At 47.7% G+C, this 19,143-nt stretch overlaps 1 protein-coding gene across 3 annotated transcripts in view; it reads left to right on the forward strand.

Moving 5' to 3' along the window:
• The first annotated feature begins 1,183 nt into the window (after nucleotides 1-1,183).
• TAF4B (TATA-box binding protein associated factor 4b) overlaps nucleotides 1,184-19,143 on the forward strand; it is a 188,443-nt gene continuing 170,483 nt past the window's right edge. For 2 of the 3 annotated variants that reach the window (XM_077270382.1, XM_077270383.1), the window contains exon 1: nucleotides 1,195-1,601. In XM_077270382.1, coding sequence (XP_077126497.1) covers nucleotides 1,340-1,601 — 262 coding nt within the window. In that variant the 5' untranslated portion in view covers nucleotides 1,195-1,339. Of the gene's footprint in view, nucleotides 1,602-19,143 lie in introns of all 3 variants that reach the window. The other variant, XM_077270385.1, reaches the window with a different exon arrangement.

Genomic DNA, 19,143 nt, shown 5'->3' on the forward strand with positions numbered 1-19,143 from the left:
AAATCTTGAAAAATAAAGGTTTTTACATTAAACTGATGCATTTGTCAATAAAAGTGTAAAAACTTATAATTGTCCTTCAGTAACCATAGAAACATCTGACTGAAAGAAGATCTAAAAACACTGAAGCGAAAGTTGTGAGAACCAAACTGTGCCAGTCTTAGGGTATGTGCACACGTTGCGAATTTTCTGCGGATCTGCAGCGTTTTTGTACCCATTCCATTATAGAAATCTGCAGGAGTAAAAAAAAAGCAGTAAATCCGCACAAAAAACGCGTCAAATCCGCACCTGCATTTTCTGCCAAGAGATGCAGAATCCGCACAAAAAATTCCTGAGGCTAATCCGCAACGGCTGCACATAGCCTTAAAGAGGTTGTCTACTAATTTTACATTGATGACCTATCCTCAGAATCAATGTCTGATCGCTGGGGTCCAACACTTTGCGCCCCCGCTGATCAGCTGTTATCGGCGCAGAAGTGCGTACATGTGGAGCTGGCCGTCTACTTGTAGTGTCCGCCGCAGGGTACCACACAGCTGCCTCCTATCCAGCACAATAGGAGGCGGAATGTGCAGTAACAGCGGGTGCGGAGTGTCGGACCCCCGCCCATCAGACATTGGGCCTCAGTCATCAATGTTAGGCGATGTGCACACGTTGCAGATTTGGCTGCAGATCTGCAGCTGTTTTCCGCAGTGCACTGCTGCGGAAAATTCCAGGCAGAAACGCTGTGGTTTATTTTCCGGAGCATGTCAATTCTTTGTGCGCATTCTGCAGCGTTTTACACCTGCTCCACAATAGGAATCCGCAAAAAAAAACGAACTAAATCCACAGTGAATCCGCAGGTAAAACGCGCAGAAAAATCCGCAATGGAATCCACAATGTGTGCACATAGCCTAAATGTAGTGGACAACCTCTTTAATGTTTGGCTGTGCCTGTACAGTGTGCGCCTGCGATCCCTCCAGATAGTGTGGCGTCCTCAGCACGGGAGTGTGAAATCAGCCTTGCTTGATACCGTGAAAAAGAGACCTATGTCTCCCGCTTCTGGAGGGGCTAGGGGCACACTGTGGGGGTCATCACCTCACACTCGGTGTGCCGGCACACGCCTCACTACACGGCGGCATCACAGCGCGTCACTCGCCGGCGGCCCCGCCCTGCCGGCACTTTACCTCACCTCAGAGCCGGCGCCAGCACCTCATGGCGAGCTGCTTATAAGCATGGCTGCCGCGCGCTGCGGAGGGAGCGTCCCGGGATGAGCAGCAGCCGTGTGTGACTGGGCCGGCTCTGTATACACCACACTGACACTGTGAAGCACACTACTACCACAGACCGCCGTGCCCTGTATGCCATGAGCGCCAGCCAAGCCTCTACCAGCGCCACAGCTGCGGGGAGCCATGGGCTGGCACCAGTGCTTGCCGGCAGTTACACCGGTGTGTCCGCTACAGCTAAGCCCCCCGATAATGCCGGGCTGGTGTCCGCGGCGCCCGCGGCTGTCTGCACCCTGGTGAGGAAAGGGACAGGTGCTCCAAAGATGACAGCAGCGCCGGCTGCCCCCCTCAGAGCGGCTCCGGCCGCCATCCAGTTACCGGCCAACTTCCAGATCCCCCCGGGTGAGTACTGCCGGCTCTGCTCCATCTGCACCGGAGAACAACCGCTGACACTGCCGGCCCTCATTGCAGAGGCTGGAGGAGATTGTACGCGGCACCGACTGCACGAGCCCCTTCACAACTGAGCCCAGCTAGGCAGGCAGGATTTCACTTTTGTGTCCCACCATTCCCTAATATGGAGGATTTGGTGTATTATTGGGTTACAGCGCCCTATAGTATGCTCATGCACTATTGCCATTACTGCGGGGTATTTGCTCATTTAGTTTTTGTCTTGGCTTTTTGTGTTTAGTGGCCAGTGTGAACAAGGCCTACATGCTGCCGGCACAGCGGCGTACATTCTGCTTCATTGCTTTATGCCATGTGCAGAAACCTGAAGAATAAAAGCATCCACATACTTTATTCAGTGAAATGCATTAATTTTTGCAAAAGTTGTACCACAAAAAATCTCCAAATACTTGATCTCCCCATAATCCTTGTGACCCCTAGACCTTAATAAGGATAGTCTGCACCCACTTCTGCATTAGATTTGGGCAGTGGCCTACGACCCCTTGCAGCTCTCCACTCTCAGGCACAATGGGTGAGCGCCACGCATCTGTCTTGTTCATTAGTTTAAGGCCACGGTCAGTATGTGTAAGCCCAAACCAGGAGTGGTGATAAATACAGAAGTGGTGACTGGTTTCCATTATACTTTTCCTCTGAGCGTATGCTTCCATGGTCCGTAATCGGCAGCACGTGTCCGCTCCGTCCAAAGTGCTGCTGACTTTTGAACACAGGTGAATCTGCATGTGTTCACTGAACTGTGCGGATTCACCGCGTCCAATACATTGTATGGGTGAGATTTATCTTGCGGAGACTGAGCGTGTCCACAAGATAAATAGACATGCTGCGGTCTGGAAACACGCACCGCATGTTCGTCTCTGCGGGTGATCCGCGGACGTCTGTGCACGCATAGTGGATATGGGATTTCTTAAAATCCCATCCACTATGCTGTAAGATTTGGACCCTGCGGATGTACACAGCGTCCAACCCGCAGCGTTTACTGACCATGGAAACATACCCTGATTGTTCCTCTCCTGATTTTGGCTTATAGATCCTGAGGTAAAAAGTGACCAAATACTGAACATGTCCTAAGGGCTTATACTGACTTGTGAGAGACTCGGATGAGTCTCGCACTGCAATACCCCGGCACAGAGGAGCGGAGTGTGCAGCAGCATGTATTCCTATGCGGCCGCACGCTCTGATCTCCGTGTCGGGTGCAGAGCCGGGTTTTAATCATGCGAGACTCATCCGAGTTGCTCGCAAGTGAGAAGGAGCCCTAAGTCAGATGCACACTCCCCACCAATCATGTCGGCAGATGCTTTGTTAGAAATGTTATCACTTCAGATGCAGAAGTGAACTGTGTCTCACCCCTTTAATTCTAGGAGTCACAGTGATTATAGTCATATGATATCTGGAGTTTTTTTTGTTTTGCTACTTTTTCAAAATAGCAAATTTCACAAATATATATAAATTTGTCCATATTCTAGGAGCCAAAACTTTTTTAATGTTTGTGTTGATGTAGTCTTATAAGAGTTTGTTTTTTTTCAGGGGAGGGGGGGAATAATTTTTTTAATAGAAGCATTTTGTGGTGCATATAAATTATTGACTTAATATTTTTTATAGGGAGAAATGAAGAAACAAGCAATTCTGTCACCAAGTGTTTTTTTTTTTTCTTTTTTTGCATTTCAGTGAGCATTAATTATGACTGATTATATTGTATTAGTCTTTACTGTTATACAATGTATGTGCAACTATAAATGGAACCAGTCATCAGGATTACATACTATTTATATGCACGAGTAGCATTTTCAAAGTCAAACCCATTAGTACATTTCTATGTTATTGAGAAATCAGCGTTTGATTTGTGTGGTAGATCTGAAGCCTCTGTCACTCCAGCTCTTTTCCTCACTCAGCGCCCCCTCCATCCATCACACTTCCGTCTTTTTCCTCCCGTCGAAATCCGTCGAGTTTTGAAAAAACAGGATCCTGCAAATTTTTCTGCAGGATCCTGCATTTTCCCATAGACTTGTATTAGCGACGGATCGTGACGGATGGACATCCGTTTCATCCGTCGTGCACTGGATCCGTCGGAAAATAGCGGTCCATCGGGCGGAGAAAACTGTCAGAGGAAAGTTTTTTTCTGCACGTCGCAAAATTGGTCAGCGACGGGTCCTGTGCTGTCCGCCGTTGGCTATAATGGAAGCCCATGGACGCAGGATCCATCGCTGACTGTCAATCACAAGAATCCAGCGACATATCCCGTTTTTTCATTCTGAGCATGCCTGGAACCATTTTTCAAGTCAGGGAAATCCTTCCTTCCTTAATTCGACGCATCCTTTAGGCTACATCCGTTTGCCAATCTTTTTACAACGTCTCTCGATACGTCGCTCCGACGCATTATGACGGTCGTATCAAGACGGAAGTGTGAAAGAAGCCTAACTTTCAGCCTCTATGCTGCATAACTTCAGGCAAAAAAAGCTGTTTTTGTTTGTGTGTGAAATCTGCGCACACAGATCTTCAGCTTGTCAATTTCTGATTTGAGTTTCTCCATTCACCCCAATGGGGACACTAAATGTACTGGTAAGACTTTCAGTCTAGCTTTGTTTTGTGTGTTTTGCTACGTTTCCACAAGAAGAAAAAAGGACACATATGCGTGAGTAAATTCATAAAATATGCATGGCTTTTAGATGTAGAAATGCTGCTGATTTCATTTCATAAATGCGGAATATGTGAACCTGGTATAAATGCTCCAACCCTTTAATTTGATAATCACTTCAGGGGGTAGAGATAAGGGGTGTAGCTGATAAGATTGATCAAATGTTTTTACCTGTTCTGTGCACAGAGACCACAGGACTTCATATTTTTATTATTAGGCTATGTTTCTCAGTCCCCCATGACAGCACCACCAGAGAGAGGGGATCCGCCCTTCAGGGACAGGAAACCTGCAGGATAAAAGTGTGGTACCTCTCGCCTGCATCAGTTTGGTTTCCTGTCCCTGACTGGGAACCTTCTAGGACGGTACCTGCGTTTAAAGCCGAAGACCGACCGAGGAATCCGGAGCTGGCCAGTCTTAGTTCTGGCAGCGGGGATGCCCCTGCCACGGCTGGTGCAGTGTCCGAGGCCACCACGGTTAGGACCGATGGGTCCGGAGTGTGAGCAGGGGGAAGCGCAGCTGCTACTTTGGATAGGAGTTAGGTGCTTGCGGGACCTGCTGCGCAGAGGACACCTGCATTCCAAGATGGCGCCGCACCGGAAGTGGTAAGAGGACGTCCGGTTCGGGGGAAGCGCAGTGAGTGAGGTGCACCAAGATGGCGCTGCCCCGGAACGGGAATGCTTCATTTCCGGGTCCCTGACAACGCGCGCATGCGCAGTAGAGTTTTTTGAAGGAAAAAAAAAAATAAAAGGAGGGCTTCCTCAGTAATGCAGCCACAGGGGGAGGGGCTGGCAATAAGCGCCAAGCTTTAAAAGGATGGTGGATATGGAAGCTCCTCGCTGCATGCCGTCCCAAGGTAGTACCATGGAAGACAGCGACCAGCAGCTCCAGCCACCGCCACAGCAGCAGCAGCGCCACCACCAGCGACCGAAGCCGGACGCACAGAAGAAACGAACTTCTGCTGACACCCGGAGTTCTCGGTCCGGTAGCCATTCCACGCAGCATAGCAAGAACTCCAGCATGGTGAACCAGCTACCGCCTACGGATCTCACACTTCAGGATCCTACCCCTCCTCCAGAACCGGTACCTGTGGCTGCGTTAGATTGGTGAGTGATCTTCGTGAAAGTTCACTTTTGTAATTGGGGTTCCCTCTTCTCCGTTTATCTTAGGCGAGAAAAAGAACAGGGAAAACAAAACACAGAACCTGCCCCTTGTGCGGAAAAGCTTTACCGCAATCTTGGGATAAGAAGTTGTGTGACTCCTGTATAGGACGAGTCCTCTGTGAAGAGACCCCAAACTTCGCCTCTGAGTTACGATCCGTAATTAAATCAGAGGTGGAAACTGTGTTTAATTCCCTTAAAAGTTAAAAGAAAGTTAATAGGAAAGAACCTATTGCTTATATGAACTCTGACTCTTCCAGCTCTGAGAGTAGAAACTCAGATACACAGGACTTCTCCTTCTCTTCTTCGGATAATGAGAGTGGAGGTCGTCATTGCTTCCCCCTAGATGAGGTTGACGCCCTTGTAAAGGTAGTAAGATCGACTATGGCTAGATAAACACTGTTACTGGAACACACACACTGTTTATTTAGCCAATTCTTTCGGATATATATGCGGCTGCCATAGAGCAACTTACTATCTGGTTAATGCTGCTGTTACAGTGTTGCTTATTATACTAAAAGCCTGTTTAGCAACAATGTGTATTTGAGTTTTGGTTCTATTTACAAAAAATGGAAACTTTTATAATTGAATGTTCCCTGGAGTTATATTTCTGTACGCTTACCTGCTAACACAGTATTTTTACCGGTTTTGAGGCACTATTTTAATGTGTATGTTTTGTCTGTTGGCATATATGTTAATAAAATTGTACTTTAAAAAAAAAACTACAACACTCTTTGATTCAATGCAGTTTAATAACATGATCATTGGTCAGTATGTGTATGTATATGTTTTGAGTGTTTCCCATCCCTAGTTTGGGGAAATGGGGCTGGGTTATATGTTTACACGATTTACAAACTAAGCAAAAACTTTGTTCAATCCCATGTGAGGGCAAATTTCTTTTCGGAGAGACTCTGGACGATATCCTGCAGAAAGCAGGTGACAAAAAGAAAGGGTTCCCCAACCTGGCCCCAACGTTCACTAAGCGGCCCTTTCGGAATAGGAAGTTTTTTAGGAAAAGACCACCAAGGGAACAAAACCGATGGGATGATGGGAAAAGAAGAGACAGGGGGTTCATTTTCGGTAATTCCTCAAGGGATAGAACACCCCCCCCCCCCCCCCCCCCAAGTGACGTCTCCCCCAGGGTGGGAGGGAGATTGTCTCAATTCCTCCCGGCCTGGGAGAAAATTTCAACCAGCCCTTGGATACTAAATTTAATAAGAGCAGGGCTTCGAATAGACTTTTTTTATCCCTACCCCCCGAAACTATGGTAACACCGCTGAGGTCCTCTCGTCAACAACAAGAAGCTCTAGAACTAGAAATCTTAAAACTGATAGACAAAGCTGTCATCCAGGAAGTCCCCCCTCTGGAGAGAGGAAAGGGATTTTACTCCCCATTATTCCTGGTTCCCAAGCTGGACGGGACATTCCAGACTATAATAAATTAACGGAAGTTAAATACTTATGTAAAGAACCAGAGATTCAAAATGGAGTCAATAAAGTCAACAATAAAAAACTTGTTTCCAAACTGTTTTATGATACTTCTAGATCTCAGCGATGCGTATTATCACGTTCCCATCCACAAGAACTCTCAAAAATTCCTCAGACTGGCAGTAGTCATGAAAGGACAGATAAGGGAATACCAATACAGAGCTCTTCCCTTTGGCATATCAATTGCACCCCGCATCTTCACCAAACTGATAGCAGAGATGATGGCACATCTGAGACAGGAAAACATCTTGATTGTTCCATATTTGGACGACTTTCTGATTGTGAGCAACTCGGCCCAACTCTGCCGTCAGCAATGCGACAGAGTGATAGACACTCTAAAAGAAAATTAGGCTGACTGGTGAACCTTCAAAAGTCAAAACTAGAACCAACCAGGGTTCAGGAATTCTTGGGTCTCACCTTGGACTCAAGTTCTCAAGAATGTCCCTTCCCAGTCCAGAAAAGACAAAAGATAATAAATCTAGTGTCGGAAGCTTGCTCAAAGCCATCCATGTCTCTGAGGAAGGCGATGTCATTACTGGGGTCCCTCTTTGCTTGCATTCCAGCAGTTCAGTGGGCACAGCTCCACACGAGACCTCTCCAGTGGAACATTTTAAGGAACCAGAGTTTGCTAAGGGGGGACGGTTAGAAGGTCGCATGACTCTAAGTTTGCCTACTATTCATTCCCTAGCTTGGTGGTTAAATCCCAGCAACCTATCAAAAGGGATTCCCTGGGTGATAGAGGTGTCTCAGATAGTTACCACAGACGCAATTCCCACAGGGTGGGGGGCTCATCTGGACAACAGAGTCGCTCAGGGGGTATGGACAAGTCAGGAACTCGGTGTCACGGGGAGACTAGGTGAGCGAGAGCTAATAACCCGGCCCCTGCAATTTCCCTCAGACTAGGGAAATCCTGACTGACCCTCTACCTGGAGTTTACACTGATGGTGTGCATGTCCAGGCCTTGAACCTCACCCTGTCTCCTGTTTCAACCCTAGGCTGAAACCTCCGCCCACCACCCAGTGAAGAGGTAATACACCAATACCCACAGTTAGCACAGACAAGGATAAAGGAAAATATACACCACGCCGCAGTCACTCAGGAATACACTATAAATGTGCAGGGCAAAATAAATACAAATATAGGAAGGAGTAAATAAGACTAAGGAAAATACACCACCAGCAACGAATCTCCCAACAACCAGCTCTCCACTCCAGACCGAGATAACAACGCACAAGACAGAAGCTATAATCGGCGACGCCCAATGATCAGGAGAACTATTTAAAGGCAATGGGCATGGCCCAGCTTCCAATCTGAGGATCAGGTAAATTAACCCCGGAACAGCTAGATAAAATCTAGCCGACGCCAATGAGCAAATAGTGGTCAAAAGCGGAATTACCGCTGTCTGTCGAACGACCTGGTCTGAACAGCGTCCGACATGACAGTACCCCGCCTTCTACGAGGGACCCCAGGGCCCTCACGGCTTATAGGACCCGGCTTGTCTGGATGGCGACGATGAAAAAACCTGACCAGCCGATCCACATGAATATCCGAGGCTGGTACCCAGGACCTCTCCTCAGGCCCATAACCACGCCAGTGTACCAAGTACTGTAAAGTGCGACGCACTACACGAGAGTCAACCACCTTGGAGACTTCAAACTCCAAATTACCATCCACCAAGACTGGAGGTGGCATAGGCGCCGCGTCCGCAGAACCCACCACCTTCTGTAGAAGAGACCTGTGGAACACGTTGTGTATCTTATACACCGTAGGGAGCTCCAATCGGTACACTACTGGGTTAATGACGGCAGTGACCCTAAATGGACCAATAAACCGTGGACCCAATTTAAGGGACGGTATTTTGAGTCTTATGTTTTTTGTGGATAACCACACCCAGTCATCCACACTCAGGTCCGGACCTGGCACACGCCTACTGTCAGCCACACGTTTGTACCTAGCACCCACATTCAACAGGCGCTGTTTAACTCTCCTCCAGACTGATGACAATTGTGCTCCTAACTGATCCTACGCCGGAAGAGCCCCTCTGACTCAAGGTACAAAATTGAGGATGAAGCCCATAAACACAAAAAAACGGAGACTCCCCAGACGACTCCTGGCGGTGATTATTGATGGCAAACTCAGCCAAAGGAAGAAAGGTAGACCACTCCTCCTGGTTATCAGAGACAAAGCAGCGTAGGTACTGTTCCAAAATTTGGTTCATACGCTCAGTCTGACCATTTGACTGAGAATGGAACGCCGAAGAATGAGACAACTTGATCCCCAGCCGTGAGCAAAATGCTTTCCAAAAGACCCCCTATCAGACACGATGTCAGACGGAACCCCATGAAGTCTGACCACCTCCTGCACAAATACCTGAGCCAGAGTCTTAGCGTTAGGCAACGAAGGCAAAGACACAAAGTGTGACATTTTAGAAAACCGATCAACAATCACCAAGATGACCGTGTTCCCAGTTGATGAGGGCAAATCAGTGATGAAATCCATGGAGATTTCCGTCCGTGGCTTACTAGGTACTTCAAGAGGAAGCAGTGTGCCAATAGGACGGGAGCGGGGCGTCTTAGCCCTAGCGCACGTGGTACAAGCTGACACATATGACACCACGTCCTGTCGGATCTTGGGCCACCAAAACCGACTTGACACCAACTCCAAGGTACCTCTAACCCCTGGGTGGCCAGCCAGGACAGCATCATGATGCTCCGCCAAAATCTTTAAGCGGAGATGAAGCGGTACAAAAGATTTGTTGATGGGAAGCTCAGATGGTACCTCCTCCTGAGCCTCGGCAATCTCAACCTCGGTAGTGAGAGCCGAAACCACAACACCCTTTTGGAGGATGGGTACTGGATCTTCCCGAGGTTCACCCCCCGGAAAACACCTGGACAGAGCATCCGCCTTAGTGTTTCTAGACCCCGGTCTGTAAGTGACAACAAAATTGAACCGCGTGAAAAACAATGCCCAGCGAGCCTGCCTGGGGGACAGAAGCTTGGCTGACTCCAAATACAGCAGATTCTTATGATCGGTAATAACAGTAACCTGATGTACCGACCCCTCCAAGAAGTGTCGCCATTCCTCAAAGGCCAACTTGATTGCCAACAACTCCCTGTTGCCGATATCGTAGTTACGTTCGGCGGACGACAGTTTCTTGGAGAAATAGGCGCACGGACGCAAACCACTCAAAGATGAGCCTTGAGATAGTACCGCCCCCACACCAACCTCAGACGCATCGACTTCCACAACAAAGGGTTTTGATACGTCTGGCTGCACAAGAATGGGGGCTGAAACAAAACTGTTCTTAAGAAACTCAAATGCACGCACAGCAGCCTCAGGCCAAACGAAGAAATTGGTACCCTTTTTAGTCATGTCAGTTAGCGGTTTAGCAATGATGGAAAAATCCTTGGTAAATTTCCTATAGTAGTTAGAAAACCCAAGGAACCGCTGAAGTGCTTTCAGGTTATCAGGACGTTCCCAATGCAGCACCGCTTGCACCTTAGCAGCGTCCATTTTAAAACCAGAAGCAGACACAATATAACCCAAGAAAGGCAACTCTTGAACAGAAAATACACATTTCTCAAGTTTAGCATACAGCTTATTCTCTCTGAGAAGCTGTAACACCTGCCTGACATGATTTAAATGAGCATCACGGTCGCAAGAATATATGAGGATGTCATCTAGGTACACGATAATGAATTTCCCCAAAACATGCGAGAACACATCATTGATGAAATGTTGGAACACTGCAGGTGCGTTAGTCAACCCAAAAGGCATCACCAAATTCAAAATGACCCTCAGGGGTATTAAAAGCCGTCTTCCACTCATCACCTTGACGGACTCTTATGAGGTTGTACGCCCCCCTGAGGTCAAGCTTGGTAAACCACTTAGCACCCGCCACCTGGTTGAACAAATCTGGTATCAGTGGCATCGGGTATGGATCACGAACCGTAATCTGGTTCAACTCCCTGAAATCCAAACACGGGCGTAATCCGCCATCTTTCTTCTTCACGAAGAAGAACCCTGCTGCCACCGGCGAGGATGACGGCCTGATGTGCCCTTTGCTCAAGCTTTCAGCCATATAATCTTTTAACGCTTGTCTCTCCGGACCGGAGATGTTAAACATCCTGGCTTTCGGCAACTTGGCCCCTGGTTTAAACCTGATAGAACAGTCATAGGGACGATGTGGCGGCAACTCTGAACAACCCTTTTCAGAGAACACATCCACAAAATCCAGAAATGACTCCGGAACGCTTGAAGTCACCACAGCCACACATGTGGCCAGGCAATTCTCCTGGCAGAACTCGCTCCACTGAATTATGTCCTGAGTTTTCCAGTCAATTACTGGGTTGTGCATGGACAACCAAGGAAAACCCAAAACCACCTGAGCAGGAAGATTCCTGAGCACCTTACATGTAACCCGTTCGGAATGTAGAACCCCAATGTGGAGTTTCACCTCAGCCACAAATTCAGTAATCTCCCCCTGAGAGAGAGGAGCAGCATTGATGGTGACCACGCGGATAGGATGAGACAGTTTTTCAATCCTAAAACCTGCTGTGCATGCAAACTCCTCATCAATGAGATTTGTGGCTGAACCACTATCCACAAAAACAGTAATTGGCAGCTCACTGCCAGCGATAAAAACCTTAGCAGGGAGCCTGCATTGAGAAACCACCATGGAGGATATGCATAAGCTTAGATTGGTCTCCTCCACACCCTCTGAGCTTAGAAGTTTTCCGCCGTTGCGTTTTTCTTAGACAGCAGAGGACAGATGTTAATAAAATGTCCAGATTTACCACAGTAAAAACAGGCTCCCTGCTTCCTGAGCTCAGGGGCTCGACGCTTCACATGTGACATCCCTGCGATTTGCATAGGCTCCGTGGGCTCACCTGCAGCAACCTCACGTGAACTTAAACCCTCTCTCATAGGCGGTGTCTCATGCTCCCCCTGACGCAAACGGCGATCAATGCGGACAACCAGACTCATAGCGGAATCTAGAGACGCAGGAGTCTCGTACATCAGAAGGGCTTTTTTAACCCTTCCAGGAACCCCATGAATAAACTGACTCCGCAATGCTGGATCATTCCATTGTGTATCGATCGCCCAGCGACGAAATTCAGAACAGTAATCCTCTGCAACTCGCTCCCCCTGGTGAATAGTGCGTATCTTAGATTCTGCTAGAGCCATTCTGTCAGGTTCATCGTAGATTTTTCCAAGAGAGGAGAAAAAACTCTCCACAGAGTCAAATGCAGCAGAATCAGATGGCAAAGAAAACGCCCATGCTTGGGGATCCCCGCTTAACAATGACACCAGGCCCACACGCTGAGCCTCATTACCCGAAGATATCGGGCGCATACGGAAATATAGTTTGCAAGCTTCACGAAAAGAAACAAATTTACTGCGTTCCCCAGCAAATTTTTCAGGCAAAGGGAATTTAGGCTCAGCAACTCTTCCTGTCGCTCCAGCTCGCACATTAGATACTGCTAGTCCCTGTTGCTGAACTGCCCCCCTCAACTCAGTGACCTGTAGGGACAGTGCCTCCAAATGGCGGGTTATGGAAGTCATGGGATCCATGACAAAAGAAAAAAAAAGAAACCCCTTTTTTTTTTTTTTGTTTTGTTTTTTTTGTTGTTGGGCCGATTATAATGTCACGGGGAGACTAGGTGAGCGAGAGCTAATAACCCGGGCCCCTGCAATTTCCCTCAGACTAGGGAAATCCTGACTGACCCTCTACCTGGAGTTTACACTGATGGTGTGCATGTCCAGGCCTCGAACCTCACCCTGTCTCCTGTTTCAACCCTAGGCTGAAACCTCAGCCCACCACCCAGTGAAGAGGTAATGCACCAATACCCACAGTTAGCACAGACAAGGATAAAGGAAAATATACACCACGCCGCAGTCACTCAGGAATACACTATAAATGTGCAGGGCAAAATAAATACAAATATAGGAAGGAGTAAATAAGACTAAGGAAAATACACCACCAGCAACGAATCTCCCAACAACCAGCTCTCCACTCCAGACCGAGATAACAACGCACAAGACAGAAGCTATAATCGGCGACGCCCAATGATCAGGAGAACTATTTAAAGGCAATGGGCATGGCCCAGCTTCTAATCTGAGGATCAGGTAAATTAACCCCGGAACAGCTAGATAAAATCTAGCCGACGCCAATGAGCAAATAGTGGTCAAAAGCGAAATTACCGCTGTCTGTCGAACGAACTGGTCTGAACAGCGTCCGACATGACACTCGGGGCTTCCTCAAACTAAAAAGAACTGAGGGCAGTGAGTCATGCATTACTATTCTTTCTAGACAAATTACAAGGGCATCATGTCCGAATATTTTCGGACAACAGAGTAGTAGTAGCCTACTTAAACCACCAGAGGGGGACCAGGTCTCAAACATTAATGAAAACCACCTCCGAAATTTTCGTCTTGGTACAGAACAACTTTCTATCCCTATCGGCCCTACATATAAAAGGTGTAGAGAACCAGAAAGCGGACTTCCTGAGTCGTACCCAACTAAAGCAAGGGGAATTGTCTCTAAATCAGGACATCTTCGACAAAATTACAGATCTGTGGGGAATCCCTGTAATAGACCTCTTCGCAAACATGCACAACAGAAAGGTGAAAACCTTTTGTTCCCTAGATCCCAGGGGGGACCCTCAGGCTGTAGATGCATTCACGATTCCCTGGACACAGACTCTTGCATATGCATTTCCTCCCACTATCCTCATTCCAGCAGTTCTGCGAAAAATCAGACAGGACAGATCCAGAATCATCCTAATAGCCCCCTTCTGGCCCAAAAGGGCCTGGTTCTCCTGGCTGAGGATGCTATCGGTCACCGATCCCTGGGTTCTTCCGGACCTCCTGTCACAGGGACCGGTGTTCCACCCTCAGTCAGAGAATCTCCACCTGACAGCGTGGAATTTGAGAGGTCACTATTGAAGGAAAGAAGGTTTTCTGACAAGTTAGCTTCTACACTAATGAAAAGTAGAAAACCTGTGACCACAAAAATTTATGGCAAAACCTGGAAAAAATTTTTGTCCTCCTCCGGGGTAAGGTTGCAAGACGGGGTCCCAGTTGCTGAAATATTAGAATTTCTACAAAAGGGGTTAGACCTAGGCCTTTCAGTAAGTACTTTAAAAGTGCAGATAGCAGCTCTAGGAGCATTGTACAGTGAAAACATAGCGGCCAACCCTTGGGTAATACGGTTTGTCAGAGCAGCCACAAGGTCTAAACCTGTAACTATACATAGATTACCAACCTGGGATTTGAACCTAGTCTGTCAGCTTTAACAGAATCCCCGTTTGAGCCTATAGAATCAATACCCCTTAGGATTCTATCACTTAAAACTGCCCTCCTGATAGCCTTGACATGGGCCAGCAGAATAAGTAATCTCCAAGCCTTGTCTGCAAACCCTCCCTTTACACAAATCCTGGATAAGGTTGTGCTAAAAACAGACCCTGCCTATCTACCAAAAGTTGCGTCCACATTCCATAGGTCTCAGGAAATAATCCTTCCTTCCTTCTGTCCAGACCCTAGAAATAAGAAAGAAGAAAAATTCCACACATTAGATGTGAGAAGGTGTCTAGTTCAGTATATAAATTCCACCCAGCAGCATAGGAAGGAGGGGTCTCTTTTTTTCTGCTTCCAGGGCCTCAGGGCCTCTAAAGGCACTATAGCACGTTGGATAACAGATGCGATAGCCTTGGCGTACTCGTCCACCGGGAACGCAGTTCCAGAGGGTCTGAAGGCCCACTCTACAAGGGCTATGGCGACCTCCTGGGCCGAAAGGTCGGAGGTACCATTAGATCAAATTTGTAAGGCCGCCACCTGGCCATCACCTTCAACCTTTTTTAGACACTACCGCTTAGACCTAGCCTCTTCATCTGACTTAACCTTCGGAAGAAGGGTTCTGCAGGCTGTGGTCCCTCCCTAAGCAACATTCTCTCTGGTGGTGCTGTCATGGGGGACTGAGAAAAGCGTAGTTACTCACCGATAACGGTGTTTCTCAGAGCCCATGACAGCATCTGCTTATTTCCCCCCCTCATCACGTGTGCGGTGAGCACATTCTTTTGTATGAAATGTGTTTTTTATTCGGACTCCCATGATGGCACCACGAGAGAGGGGATCCGCCCATTAGGAACAGGAAACCTACAGATACAAAAGGGCGGCACCTCTCCCACGTATCAGTTGGTTTCCTGTTCCTAAAGGGACTGGATCCTACAGTAACACCTTAGGAATCCCAGGCCGGCCGGTTCAGGTAGCGGGGGGGTCTCCTACCTCGGCCGGTGCGGAGTTCCTGAAGTGGCCACGGTGGTCCTAGTAGGGCTGCACGGCAGTGGCACTTCCAGCAGGGAGCGGTCACCAGGGGGTGTCCTGTCTCCAGGGCCAGCGCGAGGTAAGTATTCCGGTTCTCCTCTCTCGTGCGATGCCTTATGGGGCTCTGTTGGGGCGGTGGTGTCATGGTGGCGCCACCCGGGGGTGTAGCTGGCTCCATCGGCGTCCCACGTTGCTCGCAGCGCTGACAGGGAAGTGCTGCGGGCCGGGGTGACGTCAGGAGGCGGAGCCGGCGGTTACTTCCGGGTCGCGGGGTTCTGTGCATGCGCAGTAACTCCAAGATGGCGGCGCCCACCGGAAAATAACACGCCGCTCACCCTCAAGCCCTGGAGCCCTGGGGCGGTCTCTTGCAGCTGGGGGGGTGGATAATGTTCCGGAAGAAGCGCTGAGTAAATCTGCTGACGGAGGAGGGGCTATATAATGACGCTCCAGGTGTGTGTTCCTGGCTTCTGACCTCCAGTTGAGGATGGAATCTGAGCAGGATCAGCAGCCTCTGCTGCTGGAAGAATTATCACAGAAGCCCAAGGATGTGGAACACGGTAGAAGGAGCAATGGATCTGGCCGCAAAAGCTCCGGTATCTCTCTGATTTTGGGACCACTGGTAAGTGATCTTCGAGAAAGTTCACCCAGTGACTGTCTCCCCTCGTATGTTTTGTTATAGCTGAAGAAGAGCGTCAGTAAAGAGAAACATAGGGAATGTGCCATCTGCGGGGTTCCCTTACCTGACTCATGCCCTAAAAAACTATGTGATCCCTTTATCCAGCTGACGGTGAGGTCCTGGAAAGGGGGAGGGGATAGCAGCATACATCTATATAGACTAGATTGCCTTGCTTGCCCCCTCAGGTAGCAGAAGAATCCTCTACTATTGCGGCCAGCCTGAAAGAAATGGTCAGGATGGAGATTAAACAGTCCATTAATGACCTATCTCATGCAGGAAGCTCTAGGCAAAAAGGCCAGTGGTTATCCGATTCGTCTATGGATGAAGACAAAGGTGACATCTCCAGCGATTCAGCTGCATCATCGTCTTCGGATGAAGACTCTGCCCGTTTTTGCTTACCCCTGGAAAGGATAGACAAATTAGTAAAGGCAGTCAGGGGAACAATGGGTATAACAGAACCCAAGCCTCAACTGTCCAAAGAAGACATGATGTTCAGTGGACTAGAACAAAGGAAACGTAGAGTTTTTCCTTTAAATGAAAAAATACAGCAACTAATCAACAGGGAGTGGAAAAAACCAGAGAAAAAAGGTTCCCTGCCACCAGCACAGAAGCGTAGGTATCCCTTTGATGACCCAATAGTCAGCAATTGGGAAAAAGTCCCCAAGTTAGATGCAGCAATTGCGAAAGTGGCAAAACGAGCCTCTCTCCCATTTGAGGATATGGGATCCCTCAAAGACCCCCTGGACAGGAAGGCAGACACCTTTCTAAAGGGTACCTGGCAGATGGCAGCTGGCGCCTTAAGACCTGCGGTAACATCAACCTGTACTGCAAGGTCAATGATGGTTTGGCTGGATCAGTTAGAGACCCAGTTGAAGCAGGGGGCTTCTAGAGACTCTATACTAGCGGCATTACCAGTGATTCAGGAGGGGGCTGCTTTCTTGTCAGACGCTTCCATTGATTCTGTGAAGTTGCTTGCTAGAGCGGCAGGACTCTCCAATGCCGCTAGAAGAGCCCTATGGTTAAAATGCTGGCCGGCGGATATGCAAGCAAGAGCAAAGTTCTGTGCTATCCCTTGCATGGGAGAATATTTATTTGGACCCACCTGGGACGAACTCTTGGGAGAAAGCAGGGGATGACAAAAAGAAATTTCCTAGTTTATTTGGGTCATATCGTCGTCCCTTCAACAAAAGGAAGTTCAATCGAGGAGGGAAGCGCTCCTTTTCACCAGTCAGAGATTGGTCGAGATAGGGTGATAAGAGAAAACGAGGTACAGGTTTCATGTTCCGCCGTTCTTCGAGAGAAAGAAAAAAGCCAGACCAATGACTAGAAAGACCTGTGGGGGGGAGATTGTTACACTTTACTGCAGAGTGGTTAAAAATTACAAATAGTGTTTGGATACAACACACTATTTCCCAGGGTCTCAAATTAGAGTTCATTCATACCCCACGGGATAAATTTAAGTTAACCCCTCACGTTCTTCTGCCTCTGAACAAGCTGCTTTAGAGGATGAAGTGATGACTCTCTGTTCAAAAAACGTCCTGATAGAGGTTCCACGCTCTGAGAGAGGAAAAGGTTTTTACTCTCCCCTATTCTTGATTCAAAAGCCTGACAAAACGTATAGGACCATTATAAATCTTAGAGGTCTCAATAGATTTTTGGTTAAGCATACTTTCAAAATTGGAGTCCTTCAACTCAACACTAAAATTGCTTTTTCACAACTGTTTCATGGTAGTAGTGGACTTAAAAGATGCCTATTATCATGTACCCATTCATGCGGCTTTTCAAAAATACCTGAGAGTAGCGGTATTAATGGGGGGATCGATTAGACATTTTCAGTATAGAGCACTTCCCTTTGGCATAACTTCGGCCCCCAGAGTGTTTACAAAAATAATCACTGAGGTCATGGCACATTTGAGGGAATCAAATGTCCTTATAATCCCCTATTTAGATGATTTCCTAGTTGTCGGAAATTCAGTACATCACTGCCTATCACAATTGGAAATAACTAAAACTAAATTGGAACGCCTAGGTTGGGTCATAAACTACGAGAAATCTAAGTTACAGCCCCTAAACATTCAGAAATTTTTGGGGTTAATGTTGGATTCAAAAACACAACAGTGTCTTCTCCCCATAGAGAAATTAGACCAAATTCAAAGTCATGTCTTAAAAGCGATTGAATCACCCTCTATGACGCTTCGACAAGGCATGTCTCTACTCGGGTCCCTTACATCATGCATTCCAGCAGTTAAATGGGCTCAATTTCACACCAGATCCCTGCAAAGAGAAATCTTGTTCCATGACAAAGTTTTGGGGGGCGCATTAAATAAAAAATTAACGTTGGGATCAATAACGTTAGAATCCCTTAGATGGTGGCTACATAAAGAAAATTTATCAACGGGGGTTCCCTGGATAGTGAATATTACTCGGGTGATAACCACGGATGCTAGCTCTTCAGGGTGGGGAGCCTACATGGAGGATATGGTGGTCCAGGGGCAATGGGAACCCTTTACTACATCCTCATCCAATCAAAGAGAATTATTAGCGGTTGAATTAGCTGTTAAGAAATTCCTCATATATCTGCAGGGCCAGCACGTCAGAATCCTATCGGACAACAGAGTTGCAGTCACTTATATAAACCGACAAGGGGGAACACGTTCCGAGGCCTTAATGCGGATCACGGATCGTCTATTTCAAATAGCAGAGACAAATTTTCGATCGTTGACGGCGCTCCACATCAAAGGGAAGGAAAACGTAACAGCAGACTTCCTCAGCCGCAACACACTAAAACAAGGAGAATGGTCTCTAAACAAGGACGTTTTCAATCATATCGTCCGCAGATGGGGGTCAGCCAGTTGTGGGTCAGCCAGTTGTGGATCTGTTTGCCACCAAGGGCAACAAAAAAGTGGAAAGTTTCTGCTCACTGAATCCCAGAGAGAATCCCCTGGTGGTGGACGCATTTTTAATAAAGTGTGATTTTCCGCTGGCCTATGCTTTCCCACCGTTGAACCTGTTACCTCTAGTGGTGAGGAAAATCAGGGAAGACCGAGCCAAAGTCATTCTTATTGCTCCTTTCTGGCCCAGAAGGACCTGGTTCACCTGGCTCAGGACAATGTCGGTGTCGGCTCCCTGGGTGTTACCGGAGATGCCGGACTTGCTTTCTTAAGGACCGATCTGCCATCCACAAGTGGCGGCACTCCATTTAACG

The sequence above is a fragment of the Ranitomeya variabilis genome, chromosome 6 (assembly GCF_051348905.1).
Source record: "Ranitomeya variabilis isolate aRanVar5 chromosome 6, aRanVar5.hap1, whole genome shotgun sequence".
NCBI lineage: Eukaryota > Metazoa > Chordata > Amphibia > Anura > Dendrobatidae > Ranitomeya > Ranitomeya variabilis.